We start from the raw sequence: 24,573 nt of genomic DNA, 5'->3' as shown, positions 1-24,573 counted from the left end.
GTAACTAGACACCGTGAGTGGAATTTCGAGTTCATTCTTGAAGATATAAGCAGTTGAGACACCAATTACGAGAAAGGTATTTATACAATAACTAAACTACGTGAGTGGAATCTCAAGTGTACTCTTCAAGAAATAAGCAACTGAGACAACAATTACCTGTTTTGAGGCACGGTTGATATGGTGAAAGTTTTAACGGATAACAAATAAAAACTGTAGGAAGAGAAAGAGCCAGCAGAGAAACTTTTTTCAAGTCTTAGAGAATTTCAACGCAACGCACATATTTTTCTCCTGACTTCAACTTGACCCTTACGTAAGGCCATTATATGTTTCAACCCACTCTATACACACGCGTCGCATTTTGCAAGCTACGTGATTAGTTTAGTCTTGTATGCGCTCAAATAGCTTAACGTCTTACTCAAATTCCGAAATAATCCAACGTCGTCTAGTTGCCTACTACACTTCACGAATATCTCCACACTTTTGTATGCAAGGAGACAACTTAGTTGGTACTCCATCAACTTCACAGCTCAATATCATGTGACCCGAATCCATTATTCAATATCCTCAGTCCTAAGCAAACTAACGGACTGTACTCGTGTATGCATGTGTGTGTGTGTTTGTTGATGCAAGTTAAATTCCCACTCGTTTTCATAAGCAAATGAAGTGAAATTAATTGAAGGTATAAAGACGACCAACTTGCATGCAACCCACATAGCCGATGAGCTTAGCAGGATATTTGTACAGCAGGCGGTGAAACCGCTGTCTCAGACGAATACGCGCACGAATTCAAAGTGATGGATTGATGAATGACGGAGAGGTTGTACCATGTGTATTGAGGTACAGCAGTGAACTTAACTTTGTGTGGATTTATAGATATGTGGTATAGTTGTATATGAATTAGAGTGGCATTTACGGAATTAGAATGGGAATATCTTTCAGCTTCATCTTTTCATTTCTGTTAAGATAACTTATATGAATTTCGGTCACGGTTGAAGACAGAGTTCATTGTTTGAAAATAAGAGGTTGTAAAAATGTCTGATTGCAAGTAGAAGTCCCTAAGTCATCACTAGCACACAATACGTCGAACTATATTGCGTCTAATGACATTGCGAGCCGTGGAAGATATCTCACGTCAAGCGGCTGAATGCTGGGCAGTCGCAAAGGTTATTTTCGTACCCTTTATCATCTTTGGTCTATTCGCCTTATATGTACATGAGGGTAGAGTTTGCATATAATTGCAGAATGCCAGATGTACACGGACATTAAAGATCTAAGTGGGAATTAGCTGGACTGATGGACGTTTAGATGTTAGCGGTGTGATCCCCACTAACCAAAATTACGAACAGTTAGGGTTGTTTCCGCATGAGTAGTTTAAACGACGAAGGCGTTTAGCTGGAACTTATGGTTAGCGGAGACTTAGTTCTGGTACCACAAAGGAGCAGAAGACCTTGGAGTTCGCTTCAAACTGCCCAGTGGTCTGGCTGGGAAGAACAGACACTTTGTCAGATGAATGTGGAGTTTCAGTGCATTCGGGTGCCGGACCCAAAATACGGCAAAGGTTTTAGATGGGTTTCGAATCCTTCCAAAGTGATTAGTGTGTCTATTCCACGCCGCCAATTGGTACTGAAAATACCAGAGGGTGCTGGTCAATGCCTTGATTTGATCCACTGTGCTCTTGAGCGCCGTGGGGTAAGTCTGTCGTCGGCAGGTACCCATGTTAAACACATCGGACGTTGCTCCTTATATCGCTGATTCCATTTTACCAAGTTCCTGAAGATGAGATCACACAGGTAGATGCCCGGTGATGATCCTAACCATATATAGAAACCGTCTTGACTGTCCACTATGCACATTACCCATAGTAGCTCTGTGGTATGCGCTCTATTTGAGGTGGTTCAAGCCGAAAAAGTGAAATGACAGACTTTTCATGGCGAAACCTTATTAAATTTCTACGTGAGGCCTTCGACTGCCTTGCAGAGGTGAAGGTTTAGAGAATATAGTGTATAAAGCTTCTTTATATACCGTATATGAATAAGAACCACCCTAATATACCGATATCTACATGCCACCAGCTATTTACACACTATCTCGAAAGCTTATGTGAATGCATGTTATAAATTGTGAGGCTTCTTAAAACTTCTGCTGCTAACCACACACATACTACAAATACATACGCACATACATAAWTACCAATTTTACTTATACACTATAAATTAGCTAAGAGCTTAGTTCACGGTGTTACTTACTTACATTAAATATTAATCTATTTACTTGACTACAATCAGCACACACTCAGTTATATACACACATACACACTACCTCACACACACCCATTCAAAGCTGTACACAGTCTGTGCCAAACTCCCTTATCTATCTACTGCGGCTACCGCTGCGACTTGACGAGCTGCGACGTTTAATAATCGCCAACAGACCGGATGAGCTCGTATCCGACGCYTGTTGCTTGACTTTCGTTTTCGTAATTTCCAGTTGCTGCTACATGCTCGGATTCCAATTGGTCGTAGTCGAGTATTGGCAAGTGAGCACCTTCTTGAAGGCCTTACGAAACACCTCGTTGAAGGTGGTGTAGAAGATGGGATTCACCATGGACGAGGCATAGCCCAGCCAGGTGACTACATCGAAGACCCAGTGCGCTATACGATTCTCACAATCACCGCATATTGTCGGCAGCAAATTGAGCACAAAGAATGGTGACCAAAGTATGACGAACGTGAAGCACCTGTCTCTTATACACATCTAGATGTGTATAAGAGACAGCCGCATATTGTCGGCAGCAAATTGAGCACAAAGAATGGTGACCAAAGTATGACGAACGTGAAGAATACCACACCCAGCACTTTGGTCGCCTTCTGTTCGAGTTTAATAATACGGCCGTGTCTTGAGGAGTTGCGTGAAATCACGCTAGAGTTACGTGAATGATGTGAGCGTACGGTTTGGTTGCGTTGCAGTAGGCATGGTGAAGAATGTGGTGTGCTGGATTTTGTACGCAATCGGCCCGCCTCGACGACATTCACTGTACCATCACAGGCCGTTGAAACTTGTAGATAATTCATGTTGTTGTGACTGCGTAGCGTGGCGGAACGGCGTAGCGGTGTTGCTGAGGAGGAGCTCGTGAGTACCGTGCCGGTTTTGGTTGGTGTCACCAGCAGCGTTGTGCGTGCACTGCCGAAGCTAGAACCGCGTCTGCGATGACGACTCGCATCCCARGTGATAACCGATGCAGTTTTCGAAATACTGAGTTTACGCCGGCCGGGGCACGGTGTACCCGGCTGAGCTGCGACACTCAAGTAACTACTCGGCGTGCTGCCATCACTGGAGTGTACAGTTAGTGAACTAGCACTGTGTTTGTTGTTCATGCGTTCCGCTGTGTTGGGACTCAGATGTGTAACAGCGTTGCCGTTACCACTGCTATTGCTAGTAACCAATATGCTAGTCAATTCTTCTTCCGGTGGATTTAGTAAATTTTCAATTTCCATTACATTGGTCACCTTGAATGTGGTGGGTATAATTTTCACCTCGGTCGGTTTGACACAATTCTGCAGCGGTCGATCGCCAAAGTAACGACATGTGCAGATAGGTGGCAGCTCTGCTTGTTTATCGTTGCTGCGCTGACATTGCGCTTTGCCGTTTTGCTCCAACTCCGTGTCGGAATGTCCTTTCGCGGGTGTGCCATTGACGTCTGTGCTGCTTGTCGCTTGACTGGATTGGCGAGAAAGGAAGAGCAGCGCATTTTTCGGCAAACTGTTGAAACGATTGCGTCGCTGTGGTGGTGGCGTATCGGCGCGCACTTCGCGTGCCCCCTGCGTGGCTGTGGAATAGCGGCGCCGATTTTTAGAAGTCATTTGTTGCGGTTTGCAAGACGGCGAAAGCGATCTGGAAAGGTAAAAAATGTTCGTTATTATATGTTTTTAATAAAGCCAGAAAATTACACAGCTCTACAAAAAAGAAATATCTCTTTAACGAAAATTTGTGGTTTAATAAAAGTAAACTTTGAAGATGGAGATATGTGTAGAAGTTCCAACAAGTGAGGAAAGTTCTCTGAGCGCCATTCACTGGGGATGATTCTTCTACATTTGGCTGCTCAAGCAGCTCACCATTTCCGATCTCAGACCTATGATCTTCTGTGTAGCCAAAATACATCCGCTTGAAGTCGAGCTAAAGTGAGAGGGCGAAACATCCACCTCCAGATGGTGTGCGCTGTATTTGGGACCTAAAAACCACCTACCGGTGGAAGTGAAAGGTTGGGTAAAATATTTACGTCGAAGTTATTTTCTCAATACGAACTGATTGTTTGATAAACGGGGAATGCACCGCTAATTTAGGTCAATTGTGCCATCTCCTAAACATCCAAGGAATCATGCATCCAAGGGCCTTAAAACCGCGTCTGCAGACTGCAGTGCAGTCAATTAGCAGGTATTCTGGTGTTTCAGGCCCTCTGTTGCAGAACCGGCAATTTACGCAGGAAGCTAGGTCAATGTTGTGTAAGCGCCTCTTCAGCTTGGAATAGCCAGTGTAAAATGCGACCTGCAGTCTGAGTTTATCTCTAGGGATGTTGATTGCATATTTCAACTTATTGAGGTTGTACCCCTCTATTAGCAACTTGGCATGCCGCATACCATTTAGCTTTTGCCAACGCTTCTTTCTGCCTAATCCTTTTTCCTTGCGGATCAGCTCCTTTATGGTATAGGGAATCGCCCCAGCGAAGTGTTCAAGTCCTACCATGTTAGTGGATATTGCGGAGCTGGCGAACTCATCAGCCAGTTCATTCCCGGCTATGCCTATGTAACCAGACACCCAGATATGGTGCACTTGGTTACGTCCCTACGTCCCGCTAGGCTATTAAGCCGTTCTCCACATTCCTGCACCAGTAGTTATTTGACTATAGCTAAGTATGGTTATATGTTCGTTGCGATAATTGCGTTGGAGGTTTATCTCTATGCACTGACTTATGGCAAAGCCTTCTGCCTGAAAAATTCTTAGAAAACGTGCATGGGTATGGAGAGTTTGGTGCGTGGTTTCGCGACTCTTGCACCGATTTGTTCCGACGTTTTCGAGTCGTCAGTGTACCACATGATCGTACTATCCATAAATAGAGTCTCGAGGGTGCAATCATTTCATTTAGCCTTGCTCTTCAGGCTCGAACTTTTAGTAATACTGTAATGGGCCAATGGTGTTGTACCACTTAACTCTTTCATGTGCTGGGACATGATTCCCAATAATTTTCTTTAGCGTGGAGTATGATAAACAAGCTCTAGCTGAGCGAACGTACCAAAAGTATTTAGTAAGTAAGCATGATTTAAAGGCGGTGATTTTGGATTGGAAGACGAAGAACATCCTGGATGGCCCAAAATCTTTGAAAAATAGAAGTTGAAAGCACTACTAGTTGAAGATTGTTGTAAAGACAAGAAAAGCTCGCAAAATTTTTTTGGAATAACTCAAGCAACCATTTCAAAAAAGCAGCCGGACAACAGCAAGAAAGGTGGTAGCCGTTTGAATGGAAGGCAAGAGACGTTGAAATATAACTTTACATGTCAAAAATGTTGTTTGAATTGATTTTCGCTGGAATTTGACTGTCAAATTAAAATGGTTCCATTAAAACCAGCCCTAAATTCTCAAAGATGTCATAGCTGAAACCTGCCCAACCAGCCACATCAATGGCAAAGAGAAATATCTATGACAGCAAGGTAATGTTCTCTATTTAGTGGGATCAGAAGACCGTGTTGTATTCTGAGGTCATCCCATTGAAGCAAGCAATTTTCGAGAATCGATCGAAATTTGCTACAAAACACGGGAACTTGGTTTCATTTTCAAAACCCGCTAAAAACAGTTTGAAAGACAGCGACCTTGTTCTGCCCAGCTCACAAAGGACAGAGTATCTAAAGTTTGCTTAATTTATTCTTGGTAAACAATTCACAAAGAACAATAAAGATGACAAAATGTTAAAACTTCAGATTCGCAATACATTGAATAATACTATTGTAGATGACTTTCTTCTACGAAAGATTTTGGCCCTTTAAGATTTCCTAGTGCTTTTTTCATTTCAAGAATTTTGTGCTTCTTCTAATTGCCACATTATTGAAACAATTTTAGACTCACGCACCTATGCCATGACTTCGTTCTTTTTAACGTTTTTTGCTCGCAGTTACTTTGAGAGCTTTGTGTCCACGCGGACATACTTAGCGTAAATGTCAATTAGCAACGTCGCCAAGGACAGAATAGGAAACATATTTAATTGTTGAAGATTTCATCAGCTTACGTGAGAAGTAGAATGCGAGAATGTAGCGTTAAAATGAAGATAGAAGAAAAAATCTCTTCAAATATCTGCACAGCAGATTTGTTCGAGAATAAATTTGTGGTGTTGGTGTTTTTTCTTTTTTTTTCGTTATTTGTTTGACAAGCTTAATATGAGTGGCGCCGCTAAGCAGTTATAAGTGCCACAAGCGCAGCGCCGCTTCCAGGACTTCAGTTTAGCTAAGGCGTTGAAGTTTTTTTTTTATTATTGTTGTTGGAGATTTTTTTCTGCTTGGCGCGGTGCAGCATAAAACTGCTTTCTACATTTTCATTTAATATTTTGTGCTTTTCGTTGAGAAGCACGCTCAACGCACAGCTTAAGAAGGCGATCACACACACATACGTATATATAAACACACATATTATATATACAAACACTCCCGTATATACACTTATATATTTATATATATATATATATTTATGTATATAACTTTATTTTCACGTTGCAATATTAATGCGAATGTACCTGCAACGGCAGCAGCTTGTGGCACGTGCAATGTGGCCGTCACACATTTCAGCTAAGGAATAAAACGTGCAGCAGCGGCAGAGGAGAAACGAAAAAACGCACATTTTCTTGCGCTTTTCAAATAATATTTCATAAGCGCGCTGCTGCTACAGCGAAGCAATAAAAGTGGCCATGCGAAAGCTGTAAGCTCCATAATGCGGAAGGCAAGTGAGTGAATGCATAATGGTACCTGAATGAATTTAGTGACTTTCTAAAAATGTCAGCCTTCATACGCTCTGAGAAAATGAATTATGCTGCACGCACACCTGTATATGCCTTTGTATAACTGTATATTTGCAAATATATATTTACATGCACACAGTCATTCTTTCATATTTGTTTTCTTCCAGCATTGAAGTAGACGCTTTAATTCCATTATTTCTCCTGTCGTTATTACTTGGCGCATTCGGATTATATGGACATACGATTTTAGAACATTTACACCAAAAGAAGTAAGAATTCTTTGCAATGCAAATCATTTAGTCAAAAGAGCGTAGCGAAAGTCGTCCTTCCTTATCACTGTTTGGCGTCAGTTGTAGATTCCAATTGTGGCCAGGTTTTTCTTCAATTGGTCTTTCCATCGGCGTGTAGGTCTTTCTCTTCCTTTCCTTCGATACTGCGGAAGATACTCTCAGAGCTGGATTGTTTTCATCCAAGCGGACGACAGGGCATAGTCTCTTAATTCGCTGAACTATGCCTATGTCGTCGTATTTCTCGTACAGCTCCTTGTTCTACCGAATACGGTAATCACTGTTGCAAATTATCATAAATCTTTCGCAGACACCTTTATCTCGAAAACTCGTAACGTCGACTCATCAGATGTTGTCATCCTCCATGTCTCTGCAACACCTGGCAAAACGGGAATAATGAGTGACTTTGGTTTTTGTTCGTCAAGAGTGGACTTTATTTTTTAATTGCCTACACATTCCGAAATAGCACCTGTTGGCAAAAGTTATTCTACGTTAGATTTCTTGGCTGTCATTGTTGTTAGTCTTAATGTTGGTTCCAAGATATACGAAATTATCTATGACTTCGAACTTATGACTGTCAACAGCGACGTGAGAGCCTAGTCGCGATTGCAAATACTGTTTGTTCGATGACAGGTGATATTTCGTCTTGCCTTCATTCACTAACAAACCCATTTGCTTTGCTGCCTTATCCACTGTAGAGGAAGCAGAACTAATGGTGCGGTTGTTAAGGCCAATGATATCAATAACATCGGCATACGCCAGCAGTTGTTCACTCTTGTAGAAAATTGTATCTTCGCTATTCGGCTGTGCAGCTTGAATTATTTTGTCCAGCAATATGATGAAGACGTCGGACGATAGTGAGTTGCCTTGTCTGAAACCTCATTTGGTATGGAATGGCTCGAAAGTGTTCTTCCTACCAAATCCCTACATAGCGTCATAAAGTCAGCTTGTTTTCGTGCTGTCAAAAGCAGCTTTGAAATCGACGAAGACGTGGTGTAGTCGATTCTCTTTTCACGCGTCTATTTCCAGAACTGGCGAATAGTGATAATCTGGTCAGTCGTTGATTTCCAGGCCTGAGGTCACTCTGATATGATCCAATTAGGTTTTTGGCCTTCAATCTGCCATCGAATGACTGTCGATTGGTCTTCGGATTGAAATGATGTAGCTATGTTTCAGCCATTGTCACATAGCGACGCAAAACTCGAGTTTATTACGCTTGAGTATCTCCAAACTCTGCTCCGAATCATCGACTTGGCGTTGTTTTTGGTCAAAAGTAAGCTAATGCGGCACCCACTTTGCACTGAGCTTACTCATTCCCAAATATTTGTGAATTACATGAGGCACACGTTCAGTTGATATCTTTAGAGCGTCTGTTTCCTCGAAGAACTTCACTTTGCGGTCTTTCGAATTTATTTTTGAACTCTTTTGATGCTTTGCTCGATAAAAACCTCTTTTGGGCGTCCACATCTTGAACCGTATCTAAGTATTTATACCACGGTAAAACTAGGTAAAGAAGCAAAGGCTTTTATTTAACAGTTACTGTTTCTCTCGACATCATCAAGTAAAAGCTTCTGCGACAACCTGAAGAACCATGTACTTTAAATTTGACCTATTTGCTATATCTGTATAATTTAAATGGTTTTAGAAAGCTCACTATTGCGAAAACGTTTGCTAGTCATATGTTGCTAAGAAAACGGCAGAACGAAGCAATTGAACTGTCAGTTATAACTGTGTCGAATAAGAAACAAAAAAAAAAAAAAAAAAAAAACACGGAACATGGTGAATGGGTCTGCTGCTGAATAACAAACAATTGAAATAGTTCCAACCATCAAGCAGAGAGTTAGTGCATTCACAGCTTGCCTTCAAAGTCTCCATTGACAGTCATAACTTCCCGATTGTACATTTTGCCGAAAACGCTTAGCTGGTAAGACAACAAATTCGATCAGCAGCGAAGCGCAATAAATCGATAGACGTGCGCTGCCACCGGCAAAGGAAAGCCAAGCGTTTAAAGCTTTAAGCAAACGACAATGACAGCGAAAGCGAAAAGGAAATGAAAATACTTAGACGTGATGTCTAAAACATCACATCAAATAAGAAATAATGTTCAACGGTCAGTGCTGCGAAGAAGTAGAAAAGCTAAGAATGGAACTAGAAAAATAGAAAAAATAAATAAATAAAAAAAGGCGTTAAGTGAAGTGTGCAGATGTCTTAGTGCATTAAGCAGCAATAACAATAATCATAAAAATAAAGTGCGATTTAAAAATAATAATCGAGTAAAAGCAAAGGAAAAAGGCAGGATGTGAAAAATATTGAATAACTCAATTATTTATAAGGGATTGCAAAGCAAATATTATAAGACGGGATACAAAATAGCAATCAAAGTTCGTTGGTATTGTAAAAGAATTTATTCACTTAAGTATACAGGGCTTATGCGGAAAGAAATAAGACTGAATCGGATTAAAAAAATCTCCTCTGTCGTCTCAAACTGCTTCTCATTCAGCGGCCTTTACAAGCAAAAAAAAAAAAAAAACAAAAAAAAGTCCAGGGGCCATGTCTGGGCTGTAGGACGGCTGCAGAAGCTTTGGGATGTCCGCCTTGTTAAGGTAGCTGTTCGGAAGAAAGGCGGTGTGAATCAGGACGTTGTCGTGGTGCTACTTCCATTCGGTTGCGATGTCTTGTCAGACCCGATTTACCATTCGTTTGAGTTTCTTGAGAACTTCCACGTCGAACTTGGTTTTGACGGTTTATCCAGGAGCAACAAACACATGGTGGATGATGCCTTTTATGCCCAAAAAGACAATGAGCATCGTTTTCACTTAGGATTTGCTCATTCTTCCGGTCTTCATCAGCGACCTCTTCCCGATCATATCAAACGTTTCTGTCGCAGATTTACTGACTTTCAGACAGAATTTAACCACGTTGCTCTGCTCTAACGAATATTGCATTTCGCTTGCACTACTCACAGAAATACGTCACATCCCAGGTGCTCGGAGGCAACTGACCAGCCGCTCGTTCGTTAGCTAAAAACGTCCTCTACCGAATCCAGTCGGTGCGTGCACACTGCGAAGTACAGTCACGTCGAAAGAAAATTTGTCCTATTACTTTCCGGACAAACCCTGTATAGTTGAATTAACTACATTGTTGTGGATCCAAGGGACTATTGAAAATGTTTCCTCTGCGGCACTACAAGGCCATCAATTTATTGCTCCTTCCTCATTCTTAGGCATCCATGAAAGCTTCTAATCTAGGATAAACAAATATCTGTCTCGGAAATAGGTTATCAATCGGCCGAATATCGTGGCAAAGCAGAAGCCGATGAAATCACGTCAAATCAGTTAAAAATCAAGGATATGTTGACAGTTTTCTTCGATTATCGAAGTGTGATGCATTCTGAATTTCTTCCGACTGATCAATCTGCAAAAATGGAATTCTATTTGAATGCTATGCGTCGTTTGCGCGAATCTATTCGTAAAAAGAGGCCGGAATTAGGAGCCGAGAACTTTGGGTTTTTGGACACGATAATGCACCGTACTGCATTGATTCTTCGTGAGTTTTTCGCCAAATTTTCAACCGATATCGTGCCAAGACTGCGGTGTTCGTCTGATTTTGCTCCACGTACCTTCTGGCTACTCAGCAAACTCAAACGAACGCTCCGGAGAAACCGTTTTCATTCAACTGCAGACATTGAACGTGATTCGCTACGCGCATTGAAGTCTATTCCGGAACTGTTTCGAGAATTGGAAAAACGTTGTTACAAGTGTATTGGTACCAAGGGAGTCTACCTTGATAGGAACGACATAAATTTTGCAGAATAAATGAAGAATTTTAAAATTATGAACCAAGTCTTACTAGTTTTTGCCACTTGATTCCATTTCAATATTTTTATATCAAAACTGCCAACTCCATTCACAATTATCTATTCCAAAGAGCGCGTGATAATGTAGTGCTAATTGCCTCTCAGCCACCTTGCAGCATAAATATCATATTTTCAACAAATTGCAAACGCTTACTTCGTGCGCGCAAGTCACGTGCTTCAGCCATATATATACCTATTATTGAAGCTACATAACCTTGGCTTTGAACGCTTTTATATAACATTTATTTCCACAAGAAAACGTACAAAATATAACAAATATTTTAAGATGTCTGTGAACTTATACACGACGGTAAATATATTTAGAACAAGTTGAGAGCTCTTTAGACACACAATTCTTTATATTTGTTACAATATGAATTCTATGAAAAATACATTTGGAAATCAGAGAAATGAAATTGTGTTCGTGCTCGTTTTTCGCGAATGGGAATCAGAAACTTAGATGAGAGTTTTGGTTGCAGTGGCGAAAAACTTTCTTTAAGCAATTTCGAGAAATGATGCCGAATTGACATTCATTGGCCGGTTGTAAAATCGGGTTCGTTCGGATTACTTAGACTTGACTATCGTGGAAACGGAATTAAAAGTACATATATAAGTTTGCTATCAAATTAGTCGGTCGATCAATAATTACGCAGTACTGGAATGATGGCCTCTATGTAGTGCAACGCAGATGAAGAAGGTCCAGTTGTGTGGGAACACTGAACTCCCTTTAAATAACAGGTTACCTCTTGATGTCGCTCATCGAAGTGAGGCCTATATGCTTTCTTTTAGTGAACGCAAATCATTCCTCTATAAATAGTTATGCTGTCGTAAATATCATACTTGCTGTAATCTGATTGGAGCGGAATCGTCTCCTGGGCGCATTGAGATATCATTCCCTGACTACGTCGACGACATTTTCAATTTATCGACGATATTACAAGCGCAACAATTTTGACTGCTTGCGTCCTTGGAGTCAAACTACCATCCATTGCAGCAAGAGATCCCCAGATTACCTCACGAATCTGGAGTAAGCTTTGTGTAACTTTTTTTCTTATACCGTAGCAATCAAAGCATATCAGCTAGCAGTGTCTTGGGAAGAGGACAGCAGTGCAAAGTGCGGCGAGAAGTAACCAACTTCACTTCTGCTGGGTGCCAGGCCGCAAAGGCATCGAGAACAATTAAATAGTGGAACAGATTACCAAGAATAGTGTATAGCCAAAATTAGAAAACGTGAAAAAAATTAGGAAACCCATGTATTGTCTATACGATCATCTTGACAGAAGAATAGTAACTCTAAACCCGATGGAACGAGCTACCTGGGTGCAAACTGCAAAAGTCATGTGCAAAAGGGTAGATCGGCAGTACACAAAATTCCTATTGGCGCTTGATCGAAGAAACTGTGGGAACATGATGAGAATGCCAACTGGTCATCGTCTGTTGGCGGCACACGCTCGCAGGATGGGACGGACAGATCGAGAAGACATCAGGAAATGTCTAAAGCAGGACACCGAGGAAACAAATAAGCATCTTTTGTGCATTTGTCTCACATTGGCAAGACTACGCTGTAAGCATCTGGACTTCCCACGGTATGATACACTGGAGGAGCTATCAACAGTGAGGGTACAGAATCTGTTAAAACTCGCGTCAAGCGTAGGCATCCTGAAGGATGACTATTTCTCTTGGACCTAGCAACTGAATTTCATCTTGTATCGCAAAGGAGCAAAACTGGTCTAAGCGCGCCTTATTACCCTATAGATTAACCTAACGAAATCTTTGCAAAATCGACTCCCAAATACCAAATATATGTCCTGCGTGCTGTGAGTTCCCGCAAGACTCTAACCACCTCTTTGCAACTTTGCAACATCGATCTATGGTTCGACCGCATCGTAGCATTTCTTGGCCTTTCATTAGATGGTTGTGATAAGAATTTACTTGCTTTTTATGCCGCTAGAAAAATAACAACTCTGTATAGAACCATCTTAAAATTCTAAATTCGGAAAATTGTGGAATTTTGCCACAAAGACATGAAATAAAATCAATTTTGCATCGAACTGTCACTGGCAATAAAAATTGGATTTATTTTTATAATCCTAAACGCAGAAAATCATGGGTTAATCCCGGACAACCAACAACATCGAATGCAAAAACTGATGGAATTGGTAAGATCGCAACGATCTGTGTTTGGTATGAACAGAAGGTTGAAAGCCTGGTGAAACTCTTAACCACTAATCGCTCTACATAACCAATGAAGAATTTTTTGTTTTTGCATCGAAAAACGACCAGAATGAACTCGGCAAAGTAATTTTGTACTTGTAAACAAAGTTGGTTCAGGATGCAATCAACAGATTTGGCCGCTTTCGAGGCTGGATATGCCTTCGTCAATTGGAGGCGGTTTAAAAATAATTCCTCCTTCTGTTGGATTACTTCGAAACATGCTTTTGAAAGTGGAGAATGGAAAAATATCCAGCAAAATGGTAAATCACTTTCCTTCGAGAAATATCCGTCTCATCTTTACAACTGCATTGTGAACTATTTACGTCAGACTTCCTAGTTATTTGCTTATGCGGCACCAACCAGTAAATCAACCATCCAACTATTTGCAACCACTTCGACATTCAAGTTGTGAAAAACAAACACAAACAGACATGACAAACAAACCAAATCCTCTGCCATAAAGGTCAGCAAAATAACAAACACCAAACAAAATAGGCACAGGGGGAAGGAAATCATGTTACTATTCTACTTTTAATCTCAGCAATGAGAAGAGAAAGTGTTTGTGTAGAAAAAAGTAATCAAGCAGGTTGCCATACTCTTGGGCAACGAGTTACTTTGATTCGGCTTTAGTGGTTTTAGTTGTGGTTGCTGGTTGATGTTGCGCCTTCTTACTTCATTTTCTTGATTTACAAAATTTGTTTGTGCAACTCTTCTTTCATCTTTCGATGTGCAATTAGGCGCACTTAAATGCGTTTGAATTTTACTTAAGTGGAAAGGCTTAAGAATATGGATTTTTCAGCGACTGCTTTTAGATAAAACTAGGAATTTAATTTTAAGGTTATTCATCTCACGGTAGGATACTCGGTTTGGTATTGGCTCAAATCGATTTTTTTTCGAAAGCTTAAATCATGAGAAAATTATAATTTCTGTGCTTTTCGAAGTAAACCAACAAAGTCGAAATATTTCAATTTTGTTTCTTCCAATAATACCTTAATAAAAGATTAGACATCACTTAGCTAACTTACAATAACTTCTGTTTAAGCAAATTAAGTTTTACTAAGAATGCTTTGATTTACTGTATCACCATATTTAAAGTAAGCCAATTGTAACACCGCTTGCGGCTATGCTTAGTCACAGCAATGGTCCCTCAAGTCCACAAAAAAAAAAAGCTTTGAACAGCATACATATGTATATAACTGATAGCAGGCAGCGGCGGCGGCATTCCATTCATTTTGTGAACGCAAACAAACACAACACAAAAAAATTACACACCCTCATGCCCCTAGATTTCGTATGGAAAATGCGTATTCATTGAAGTGCGTAATTTGAGCGCGCAATCGCCAACTTGTTCGCCTAGCCAACAGTACATGTATCTTCATATCATGCAACTTCAACGTGAACTTCAAGCAGCTTGCCATTGACCCTCGAGTCCAGCATAGCGAGCAAGTAAGAATTTCAATTTTGTGTTGCTTGTGAGTAACATAAGCACTGCCTGTCCATTGAGTACAGTTTGGTGAAGACTTTATTTGGCACCTCAACTTCACTGTGCAATCAACTTTTATTTAACATTACTGCTAAAGGGGATTTCAATAAGGCTTGCTCGGTTTAGCAATGATATTGACGGAAGCTGCATAACCACGAAAGCTTCTAACAGACTCACTGAAACTGGGTTTCTAAATAAACAACTGTCTGAGCATTGGGAAACCCGAGCACGCTTTAATTTTATACTTTTACTAGCCTTGATCCTAGTAACTATGCGTTCCAAGTACTGGTTAAGCAATGCCTGACCTCGTTAATAATAGCATTGAGTCGCTTTATGATAAAACAAGTATGGGCTACAGTGGAGCCGCATGCAACTGACTGACAAGGGAAGGCAACATAGCTTCCTATAAGTTGAAATGGGAGCGGTTTGGTCCTCACTTTTCTAACGTTTGTTCTACTGCTGGTTAGCTGGGCTTTGCGGGAGTTTGGTTAGCGCTACGCTATCAGCGGTTCATGAGCTGACTCAAGATCCGAAGAATGACCGTAAGAGATTTAATGCGCTCTTTGCCCAGCAGGATCTTGAACAAGTATATCGTGGATGAGTCTGAAAATTGAGCTTCGACGAGAAAACCCTCTTAAACGCTCGATCCGATCTGAAGGCTACATATATGAGCTCTTCGGTTAATTAGATTTTACATGAGCGTTTAAACAATGCTGCTGAGAGACGAGAACTTCGAAATACAGCAGTTTCGAGTAGTTCGATATTGTTTGAATGGCGTCCTCTGATGGTTAGGTTAGAAGAACTTTTCTCTAGTTACAGTAATAAATTGAGCTTCTAGAATTTATGTCCATCGAGTTATTGCATATTTGGAACTCCCCTTCTAAACAGTCAATTTCTGGAGGCAATGTTTCTGTTGCATGGCATGCGATGGTTCTTTTATAAGGTTTCTACCTTTGGGTTTCGCGGCCTTATGACAATAAAAAGTAAATATTTAAGTATATTTTTATTAATAGAAGGCAGACAAATCATATGTTTTAGGATCGTAGAGAGTTTTCTTTCCGAGTTAACTGTGCAACGACGAATATATTTGAGAATCTACATGAGGCTGAGTTTCGACAGAAATCATATCTTAGGAGTCCCATGCTTTAGATCCATCATTTTTTCAATTATCATTTCCCAGACAGCTGTAAAACGAAAAATATATCTGGGGCGCAAACCCGAATTTCAACACAATTTCTTCCAAGGAAACCTATGCTTCAGGTCGGTAGAGATAGTATTTTCCATTATCTTTTCCATTAGGCAACAATACAACGAAAATTATCTACAGATATATTCTCCGTTTTGTAGAGTTTCAAAAGTTCAGGTTTTGATCAGTAAACAATTCAAACCAAAAAGAAACACCCTGCATTATGATTATTTATTGCCGCCGCTGAAATTTTGCGCCGTCTTTGCTTTTAACCTTCCCAAATATTCAAAAACAAATATGCCACCAACATTTGCTTACCTTTTACGTCCTCTGCGCGCGCTCCGACGCAAACTTGTGCCGCGCAGCAGCAGCGTACTATTCGCCGTGCCGGCCGCAAGCGCCGCTGTGGGTATTTGTAAATGCTCCCCACTCACATGCTGCTGCTGTTGATTGGACTGCTTGTTGGCCGAGTAGTGCTGCGGACTACAGCTGGTGAAGTGATTTGTTGATGAAAATTCGGATTTGGTTGGCGAGCAGGTAGTTGAAGAGGAAGCCACTGATTCCAGGCCACGCGACAGCTTCAACATTTCGGCACCGAATTGCTGCAGCGCCGTCATGGTGGTCGCTGTCGGCTCCGTAGTGCTGATGTAGCGCGGAAATTAGAATAAATGGAAAAAAGAGAAGAGAAAGAGAGAGGCGCACGTTGAAAAAAGCAATAATGAAATGAAAATTGTGAAAACTTTAATCAAATAGTGTAGGAAAACGCAGTTGGTCCCATGGGACGCACATGCATGCACTCACTTTGATTCGGCTAGCCACAGTTCGTGTGTGTCCAGCGTGGACAACTCGGTGTCGGTGGAGTTGGCCGATTGCGCCGATTGTGTCACTGCGGTCGAGCTCGGTCTGAGGAAACGTCGCCATGTGCGACGGCGTTCTGCAAATAAAAGCATGAGAAATTTAGTATAAAAAAAAAAAACATTTTGGTTACACAATATCCTTAACGTATCTTCTAACACAGCAGTTTAAACGCAACAATATTTGATTTGGCCAACCAAAAAGTAAATAAGAAATCCCAAACAGTGAACTCAAATATTTTTGGCGCTCGGACCACAAACTAAATATTGTCGACATCATTTAAGGCAAATAGCCAAGTGAATTGACTTGAGGCAAGTCACCAACGTAGAAATATTTTACTAATATTGTTGGCGTTGGCAGCCAGGCATTGTTGTCGCCTGAGATGAGCTTGTTTACTGTCAACTTTTAACTTCTATAGAATGCCGGCATGTGTCTTGCGAAGTAGTCACTGGCAGTCGTTAGCTTAGTAACTCACAGCGCTGAAAATAGCTTTAAGTGGATTTGACACGTCAACTAAACTGCGAACTGACAGCTGCCACGTTGCTTGCATACCTGTAGACTTATATAACTTTATATAATAGTGAAACATTTACACGCTGGACAGCTGGCAGCAAGCAATTTGTACACTGTGAGCAAGTTTTGATTATACGAGTATAAATATTATTTCAGTAACTGTTAAATTTAGATAAGTATTTTTTTTAAATGAAACAGAAACCGTTTGGGAAATTTTTCATTCCTGTGAAATTGCATTCGATGCTATTCAGACGCTGAACCCAATTATTGACCGTTGTAAAGCAAAAATCATCCGATACTGCCTCAATTTCACGTTCGATACTCGTACGAAGTTGTCGCTGGCTTGCAGACATAGATCATAAACTTGACATAGCCCCTCAGGAAAAAGAGTCTAACGGCGTCAAATCGCACGTACGAGTCCGCTAATTGACTGGGTTATTTCGTGAGATAACACTTTCGACAAACTTGGTTTTCAATAAATCGATTGTGGCTTGTGATGCCGCCCTGTTGGAACCACATATTGTCCAAATTCATTTCATCCAATTCGGTCCAAAAATATTCGGTTATCGTTGAGCGGTAGCGATCCCCACTCACAGTAACGTGCCGGTGTTGATCATCACGGAAGAAGTACGGCCCAATGACGACGCCGACCCATAAACTGCATCAAACCGTAATTTTCTCTGGATACAATCCGCCCTTCACCTGGCTCAAATCTGCTCGGTTGTTTTATTTGTTTTTCTGCTATCTCAACTTGAGATCCGAGGTGTTTTTGACTTGATCTGACAAAAGCGGGAGGAAGTGTTGAGATGATATCTCATCTTCTTGCCAACAGCTGTTACAGCTCGCGTTTGTTAAGATATTCCACTTTAATGCACTAATTCGGAACGAACAGTGCCCAGTTAGAATTCCTACAAAAACTGAAAGGTGAACGTAGCTGAAAGCGAGTAGTTTCCTAGATCTCTTATCATGGGTGAACCACAGGATGCCAACGCAGCTCCTACCCCTTCCCTTTCCGCAGTTATTCAGACTGGAGTACCTGTCCAAGAAAGTTCATAAGCCTTATAGTTTCTTGCAGTACCGCTATGGCCAAGTACTGAAAACCAATCTAATCATAAAAGATCATAATCTCGAGGCTGCGAGGTAGCCACCTCCGCTACTGTTCGGAAAGCTTAAAACTAAAGCTAATGGAAAGTTCCCGTATGTGTACTGCTCCACCAACCCTAAGAGCAACGTTTGACTCATCCGTAGAAAAACTCACCGCACCTGTCCTCCAGCGAATCATTCCCTCCCACACTTCAATCGAAAGAATGTGAGCAGAGAAGACAGCTAAGACTTGGTCACAAGCACATAATTAACCCTGTCATTAGACCGAAGACGCGTTCCTCACATTGATGATGCGTCTCCGGTAATCAGTTCGGTCTTGCTCGGATTTATAATGAAATAGTTTTTAGCAAAGGCGTTGCCGATCTCTCTATTGTTGACATACGGGACACGAGTCTCATACTCAACTCAAATAATCAACTAATAAATCGAATCATGTAACCATCGGTTTATGATGAGATCAAGGATATTAGGTATATCTCATGTAATTGACTTGAATTAGTGGATTTACGGAAAGGATACAAAATACAATAAAGGTCCTAGGTTCCATTTATGTGAACAGGGATTACATCACCTCATTTGCGCTTAGCAGGCTCCTCGAATTGTCCAATATGCTGAACCTTGGTGACCATATGTTATATAGGGGAGGGGGTAAGTGGCAGTCAATCTTTACTATCTATCTATTTACAGAACAATCGATTAAATATTATATATCCATTAGTTCAAGAATTTTCTTTACTATACCTTTTTGCACTAAAATGGAAAGTGAGAGATCGAATACCTCACAGAGTTTTGCTTAAAAATATGCTATTCACATCTCCATATTTTCTCACTGTGCATGCGCTTTTATATCATGTTTACACTTTAGCAGCTTCTAATGTTATCAATGCGGAAGTTAGCGTTGCCATTGAAGCCACAAACCTGCCAACGATTCCTTTAGCATTATCGCCTGTAATACATTTATTGCCTTGTTGACTCGAAACTCTTGGCTACTGCACATCTCCTTTTATATAATAGGCAGCCAAACTGCGGAAAGGCGAGCAAATTACATGCATGTCACGCAGATTATCTCTACGCCGTAAAGCTTAAAGCACTTCGCACAATCCTTCTCGCAACTTCTATAGCAAAAAAAGCGTCTAGGACGAAACCAACCAACTGGATCACATGTATATGAATGTAATACTTGTATGAGCATAGCTATGCGATACCGATATAGCATAGCAATTTAGGCTTACATGCTTTGAGCAAAAAAGAAAGTGGATTCAACGTTCCGTTGTAAGCGAAAAAGTATATGTGTAGAGCTTACGTTAAAGCCAGTCTAACATTTAAGCCAGCAAGTCCAGCAGGCAATCAGTTAGTAATATGCAACTAGATTGACATTTCAATGCTGCTTTGGTGCGGATTATGGAGGAAATAGAATTTCCTGTTATACAGGCAGGCTTTAGGAATGCAGTGAGTGATGGGTAAGGTCAATGCAAGTTGTCGCTCCAAAAAAACTGTTGCAACGAAATATAAATATCGAGTATTCTCTATTAATTTCACGAAATATTGTAACACTCTATATTTGTACAGTTTTCCCTTTCGACAAAAGTTGCCAGATGTCTTCACAGTCCACTTTTTAGAGTTTTTTTTCATATTTCTGACGGACTTAATTTTTAATTATCTCAATGCAGATTTCCTCAGTATAGAGCTTTGTAGCTTAATATTTTGGAGTCATTTTGTTTATATGGGAATTTTTAGATGTATGCTCATAGGCTGTCGAATTCTAGATTTCATAAAGTTATGGTTTGAGTTTAGGAAAATAGCTGCAAGATTGGTGGTGCTAGGTGAGTTCTCCACAAGGACTTTCGAACAATGAAGCAGGGTGTTGATTGATAAAATAGACAACTTAGCATCACGCTTTATTTAGAATGTATTCAAAAAAAAAAAAAAAATCTGCATGGAAGAATCTGGCTAATTAAAAAATTGTGGAAAACGGAGCAAAGACGGAGAACTATATTTATATGTGTATATGTAAATGCAGTGTGATTAATGACAATTATCTCATTAGTTTCCGTTAAGCCACCGCAAACTATGACCATTTCACATATTATTAAAAAAAGGAAAACTTTCTGAAAGCACCAAAAAAAGTGGAAACTACAAATTGCACACAATTTTCTTGAAATTTTTTATGAAATCTTGTCCGTTTATTACAGACCATTTGAAGAAAATATTACTAAAACAGTGTCCGTGTTCGGTCATCGTTCTCATATCTGATTATAGGACTTGCTTTTGTATGAAAATAATAAAGAAGCCGTTGTATTGATGAAATATATTTCTATATGCAACCGCCCATTTTGGTTACATCGATCGATTACTCCTCAATATCATAAATTTATATCTAAACGAATAAGAATGCACTACAAATAAATTCATTGTTCGACAGGAAAATGTGTCTGCAATTTTTAAGAGTATTTGTCGCCTCCCACTTCCCAGTCGAATAGATTCTTGTGCTTCAAGGGCAATACTATATATATGCATACTTATATATATACCATACATACTTATGCATTTGAGCATATCTTCAGCTGCAACTTTGAATTATATTTGAATATATTTTCCATTAAGCAATAATAATGGATTTTAAAAGGTTTTGCTTGTCAACAGCGCTCACACCACTGTACATATGTAACTATGGAACTACACATGCTAGGTACTGTGCGTTCACACGAATATCGATTTCTATTTGGAGAAGGTATCAGTTGGTTGACCTTGAAGTAAGCGACCGCATACACGACAATTGACAAGTTCGAAAATAAACTTTTGTATAATTTATTTGTTCAGTGGGATAAGAGTTTACGAATTTACTTGTACTTATAAGGTAAAAGTTGGAGAATTTGTTAACTGCACTTATTTTAAGCAGTCAATTTGAATTTTAATGAATTCTAAATGAGACTTTATTATATTTTTGATTTATTGTTCGTTTCAAAATAGAAGAATCTTAAAATAGTTTTTACGCAGTACTAATTACCGAAGTTCGTGAATATAAGGAAAGTGGCCAAGTATTGACATAGTTAATATATTTTGTTGTTGCTGAGTTCTTCAGCGACAGACTAGTGATTGCTAAGCATGGCACTCATGTTTACAATTGACTACAAGGAAATAGATAGATAGTAAGGCAAGGCATCTTTGAAGCTGCGATATTTCTTCAAGTCTCCAAAGTTTAGATTATGCAGCGCTCACTTGAAATAATCAACAGTCACTAACCATTATATATCTGAAACACTAACGGCAATAATTTGAACAGGTACTCTAACTTATACCCGATGCCGAATATCAAAATGAAGAGCTGTGCTTGAGGGGGAGAATGAAATAGTATATAATTCGTGCAGCTCTGGCACTTCAGACTTTTCACTACTCCGCTATACTTCGGAAAGGGTTGGAAGTTCTCTTCGAGTAGTATTTAATGAAGGAAAGTGTTTTCCTGAATAGATACAACATTAAATTTTGTAAGTCGTAAAATCATCAAAATCTTGCCTCACTTGCGCGTCGTATATCCAACTCTGTTAAGAACGATAACTTCGTAAAAGTCAAAGAAACAGTACTTGCAGCTCGTCGTATTGGCATCAGAGAAATACTGAAGGTTCTACTCATCTCTTAAAAATCGACTCAAACCGTTTTGGTTATTGTTTTTGGTATGAAGTTATGAAAAAAACACATTGAGTAGGTCGCAAAAGCATTGCTTGACAACGAATGTAACTGAGAGATCAAAATTCAACAAGCGCATTACTGTTGACGAGACGAGACGAGGTGTATTTATGAATATGACATCGCAACTGTCGAAAACTCTAGCGAGTGACGCTCTAAAATGAGTCGAAACCTAAAAACCACATGAAATGCCGGCAAAAATCAAGGCGATGTTCATCGATTTCTTTAGTAACCGTGGTATGGTTCACTATGAATTCATTCCACGGGGTTAAACGGTCAGTAGAGAATTGTGCTTCGCCATTTTAAGAAGAGAAATCTCATGGATTTTTTTAGGACGATAATGCACTGTGTCTTTCTAACACCCTTATGGCCAAAAACGAAACAAAACACGTTGCTCAGCCAGCGTTTTGTCCAAAATGGGTTCCCTGTGATTTCTCTCTGTTACCGCAACTGAAATATTCGCTTCAGGGAATGTGCAATTCCATTTCAGTTTTTCAGAGAGCCAAAATGTTAGCGAAATATGCCCCATGGATCATTCTGAAACGTCATTTATATTAAAGGCTAAGTTTTTTAGGCACTAAACGGTCAGTTTTGAAGATGGCGAAATGATATTCAATACGTAAATGCTTTTAATACCCTGAACAGGATATTTTAAGTTTGTCACGAAGTTTGTAATGTATGTAAATGATCATTATGTTGTGCTGAGTCGATTTTGCCATGTCGGTCTGTCTGTCTGTCCGTCTGTCTGTATATATACGAACTAGTCACTCAGTTTTTAAGATATTCTTTTGAAATTTTGTAAACATTATTTTCTTTTCAAGAAGCTGCTCATTTGTCGGAACTCTGATATCGGACCACTATAACATATAGCTACCATACAAACTGAACGATAGGAATCAAGCTCTTGTATGGAAAACTTTCACATTTGGCAATGTATTTTCACAAATGCTGGCATAGGTTATATTGTAAGACAACAATGTAATTTCCGAAGAAATGGTTCAGATCGGCTCACTATAACATATAGCTACCATACAAATTGAACTTGTTGGTATTCTATTGATCTTTTGTCGGAATTAGCACATTTCTCCCATAAAACTGATTTTTTAAACTTCGGCTTAAAAATCGTTGGCTCTAATCTAATCGATCCACTCTAACTGAAGGCCATTCCAGCCGTGGCTTATGAAAAGTGTAAAGAAAATTTAATATATCGTGGGCGTGCTAGTATTGATTCAAAAGGAGTCTGTTTTGAAGGTAATAAGAAAGATTTGTACTCAATACTCGAAAAAGTTTTTTTTTGTTTACTTCAGTCCGGATGAAATTTGATCAGTTGGTACTTGCATCACATTTTGAAAAGAGAGGATGCTTATGACATTCATTAATTAACGGGAAGAATGTTTTACAGAGCGAGTCGCTAAAAGAAACATACAGCCATACTCCTATATACGAAGACTTTCCAAAGGTAGCGAGAAAATGTTAACTCTGGTTATGACATTCTCTCGCTATTAGTGAGTCAATATTTAGTATGATTATTTGATTGATCTAGTCAAAATTTGTAAAACTGTTATTTATTGTATTGATTTCTTATTCCTCCAAGCTACATCTTGCTTGCGGTTTCTCCATCTGTCCCAATGACGTACAGAAGCATTTTCTTAAAAACTTTGAGTCAAATAAAATGACATAGTTGCATATGCTTTAATAATAATTATTTTTTGTTTATGCTTTTTTATAATTTTTTTCAATTCTCTTAGTGCAACTTACCGAACGCGCTGCTTTGTCCAAGCCAAGTGCTCGCCCAGCCGGGCGGTTGCGGTTGACACATGCCGCCAAGGTTATGACTTTTCTTCGCCAAGAGGCGTATGGTCAAACAATATGTGAGTAGCATAACGAAGAGTGGAATGTAAAAGCAAATTATCGATCCAACTAATTTGTAAATAGGATCCGGTATCTGACAAGTACCGTTAATTAACACCGAAGCGTGATTCTGTGAATAGGTAAAAGAGAAAAAAATGAGAGAATTGGCAACGTATAGACAAGTTCCATACAAAATAAAATATTTACTTCGTTTTCTGTACGGATATCGCTTTAAATACAAGTAAAAAAATGGTTATTGAATAATTTAAGTTAAGAGGTTTTATTCACTTGAAAGTCAGAAATTATTTACTGCCAAATAGAATTTAGAAAGGTCTTGTGAAGTTTCAAATTGTTCGGTTCTGCTTTGAGCTCACTTTTAGCGGGCTCAAGGCCTATAAAGGAGTTCTGCAATCGGAGTAGATACATATCGCACAAAATAGCTGCATTTCATTGAAATACATTTGCTGATACCCTAATTGCTGAAACTTCTGCTTGAAAGACACTACAATGCTATTCCACCTCATCGTAAAGATTGCAGATATA

General features: G+C 39.7%; 1 protein-coding gene across 1 annotated transcript in view; it reads right to left on the bottom strand.

Moving 5' to 3' along the window:
• Positions 1-2,493: 2,493 nt before the first annotated feature.
• LOC108976314 overlaps positions 2,494-24,573 on the bottom strand; it is a 137,281-nt gene continuing 115,201 nt past the window's right edge. The window contains exons 3-8 of the mRNA XM_018945339.1: positions 23,938-24,160; positions 16,825-16,957; positions 16,342-16,665; positions 3,057-3,891; positions 2,833-3,017; positions 2,494-2,737 (exon numbers count right to left, since the gene is read on the bottom strand). Of these exons, the coding sequence (XP_018800884.1) occupies positions 2,494-2,737; positions 2,833-3,017; positions 3,057-3,891; positions 16,342-16,665; positions 16,825-16,957; positions 23,938-24,160 (1,944 nt within the window). The remainder of the gene's footprint in view (positions 2,738-2,832; positions 3,018-3,056; positions 3,892-16,341; positions 16,666-16,824; positions 16,958-23,937; positions 24,161-24,573) is intronic.

The sequence above is a fragment of the Bactrocera latifrons genome, unplaced genomic scaffold (genome assembly GCF_001853355.1).
Source record: "Bactrocera latifrons isolate USDA-ARS-PBARC rearing strain unplaced genomic scaffold, ASM185335v1 scaffold_75, whole genome shotgun sequence".
Classification (NCBI taxonomy): domain Eukaryota; kingdom Metazoa; phylum Arthropoda; class Insecta; order Diptera; family Tephritidae; genus Bactrocera; species Bactrocera latifrons.
Note: the sequence above shows the minus strand (reverse complement) of the source record. Positions and strands in the feature narration are given on the sequence as shown.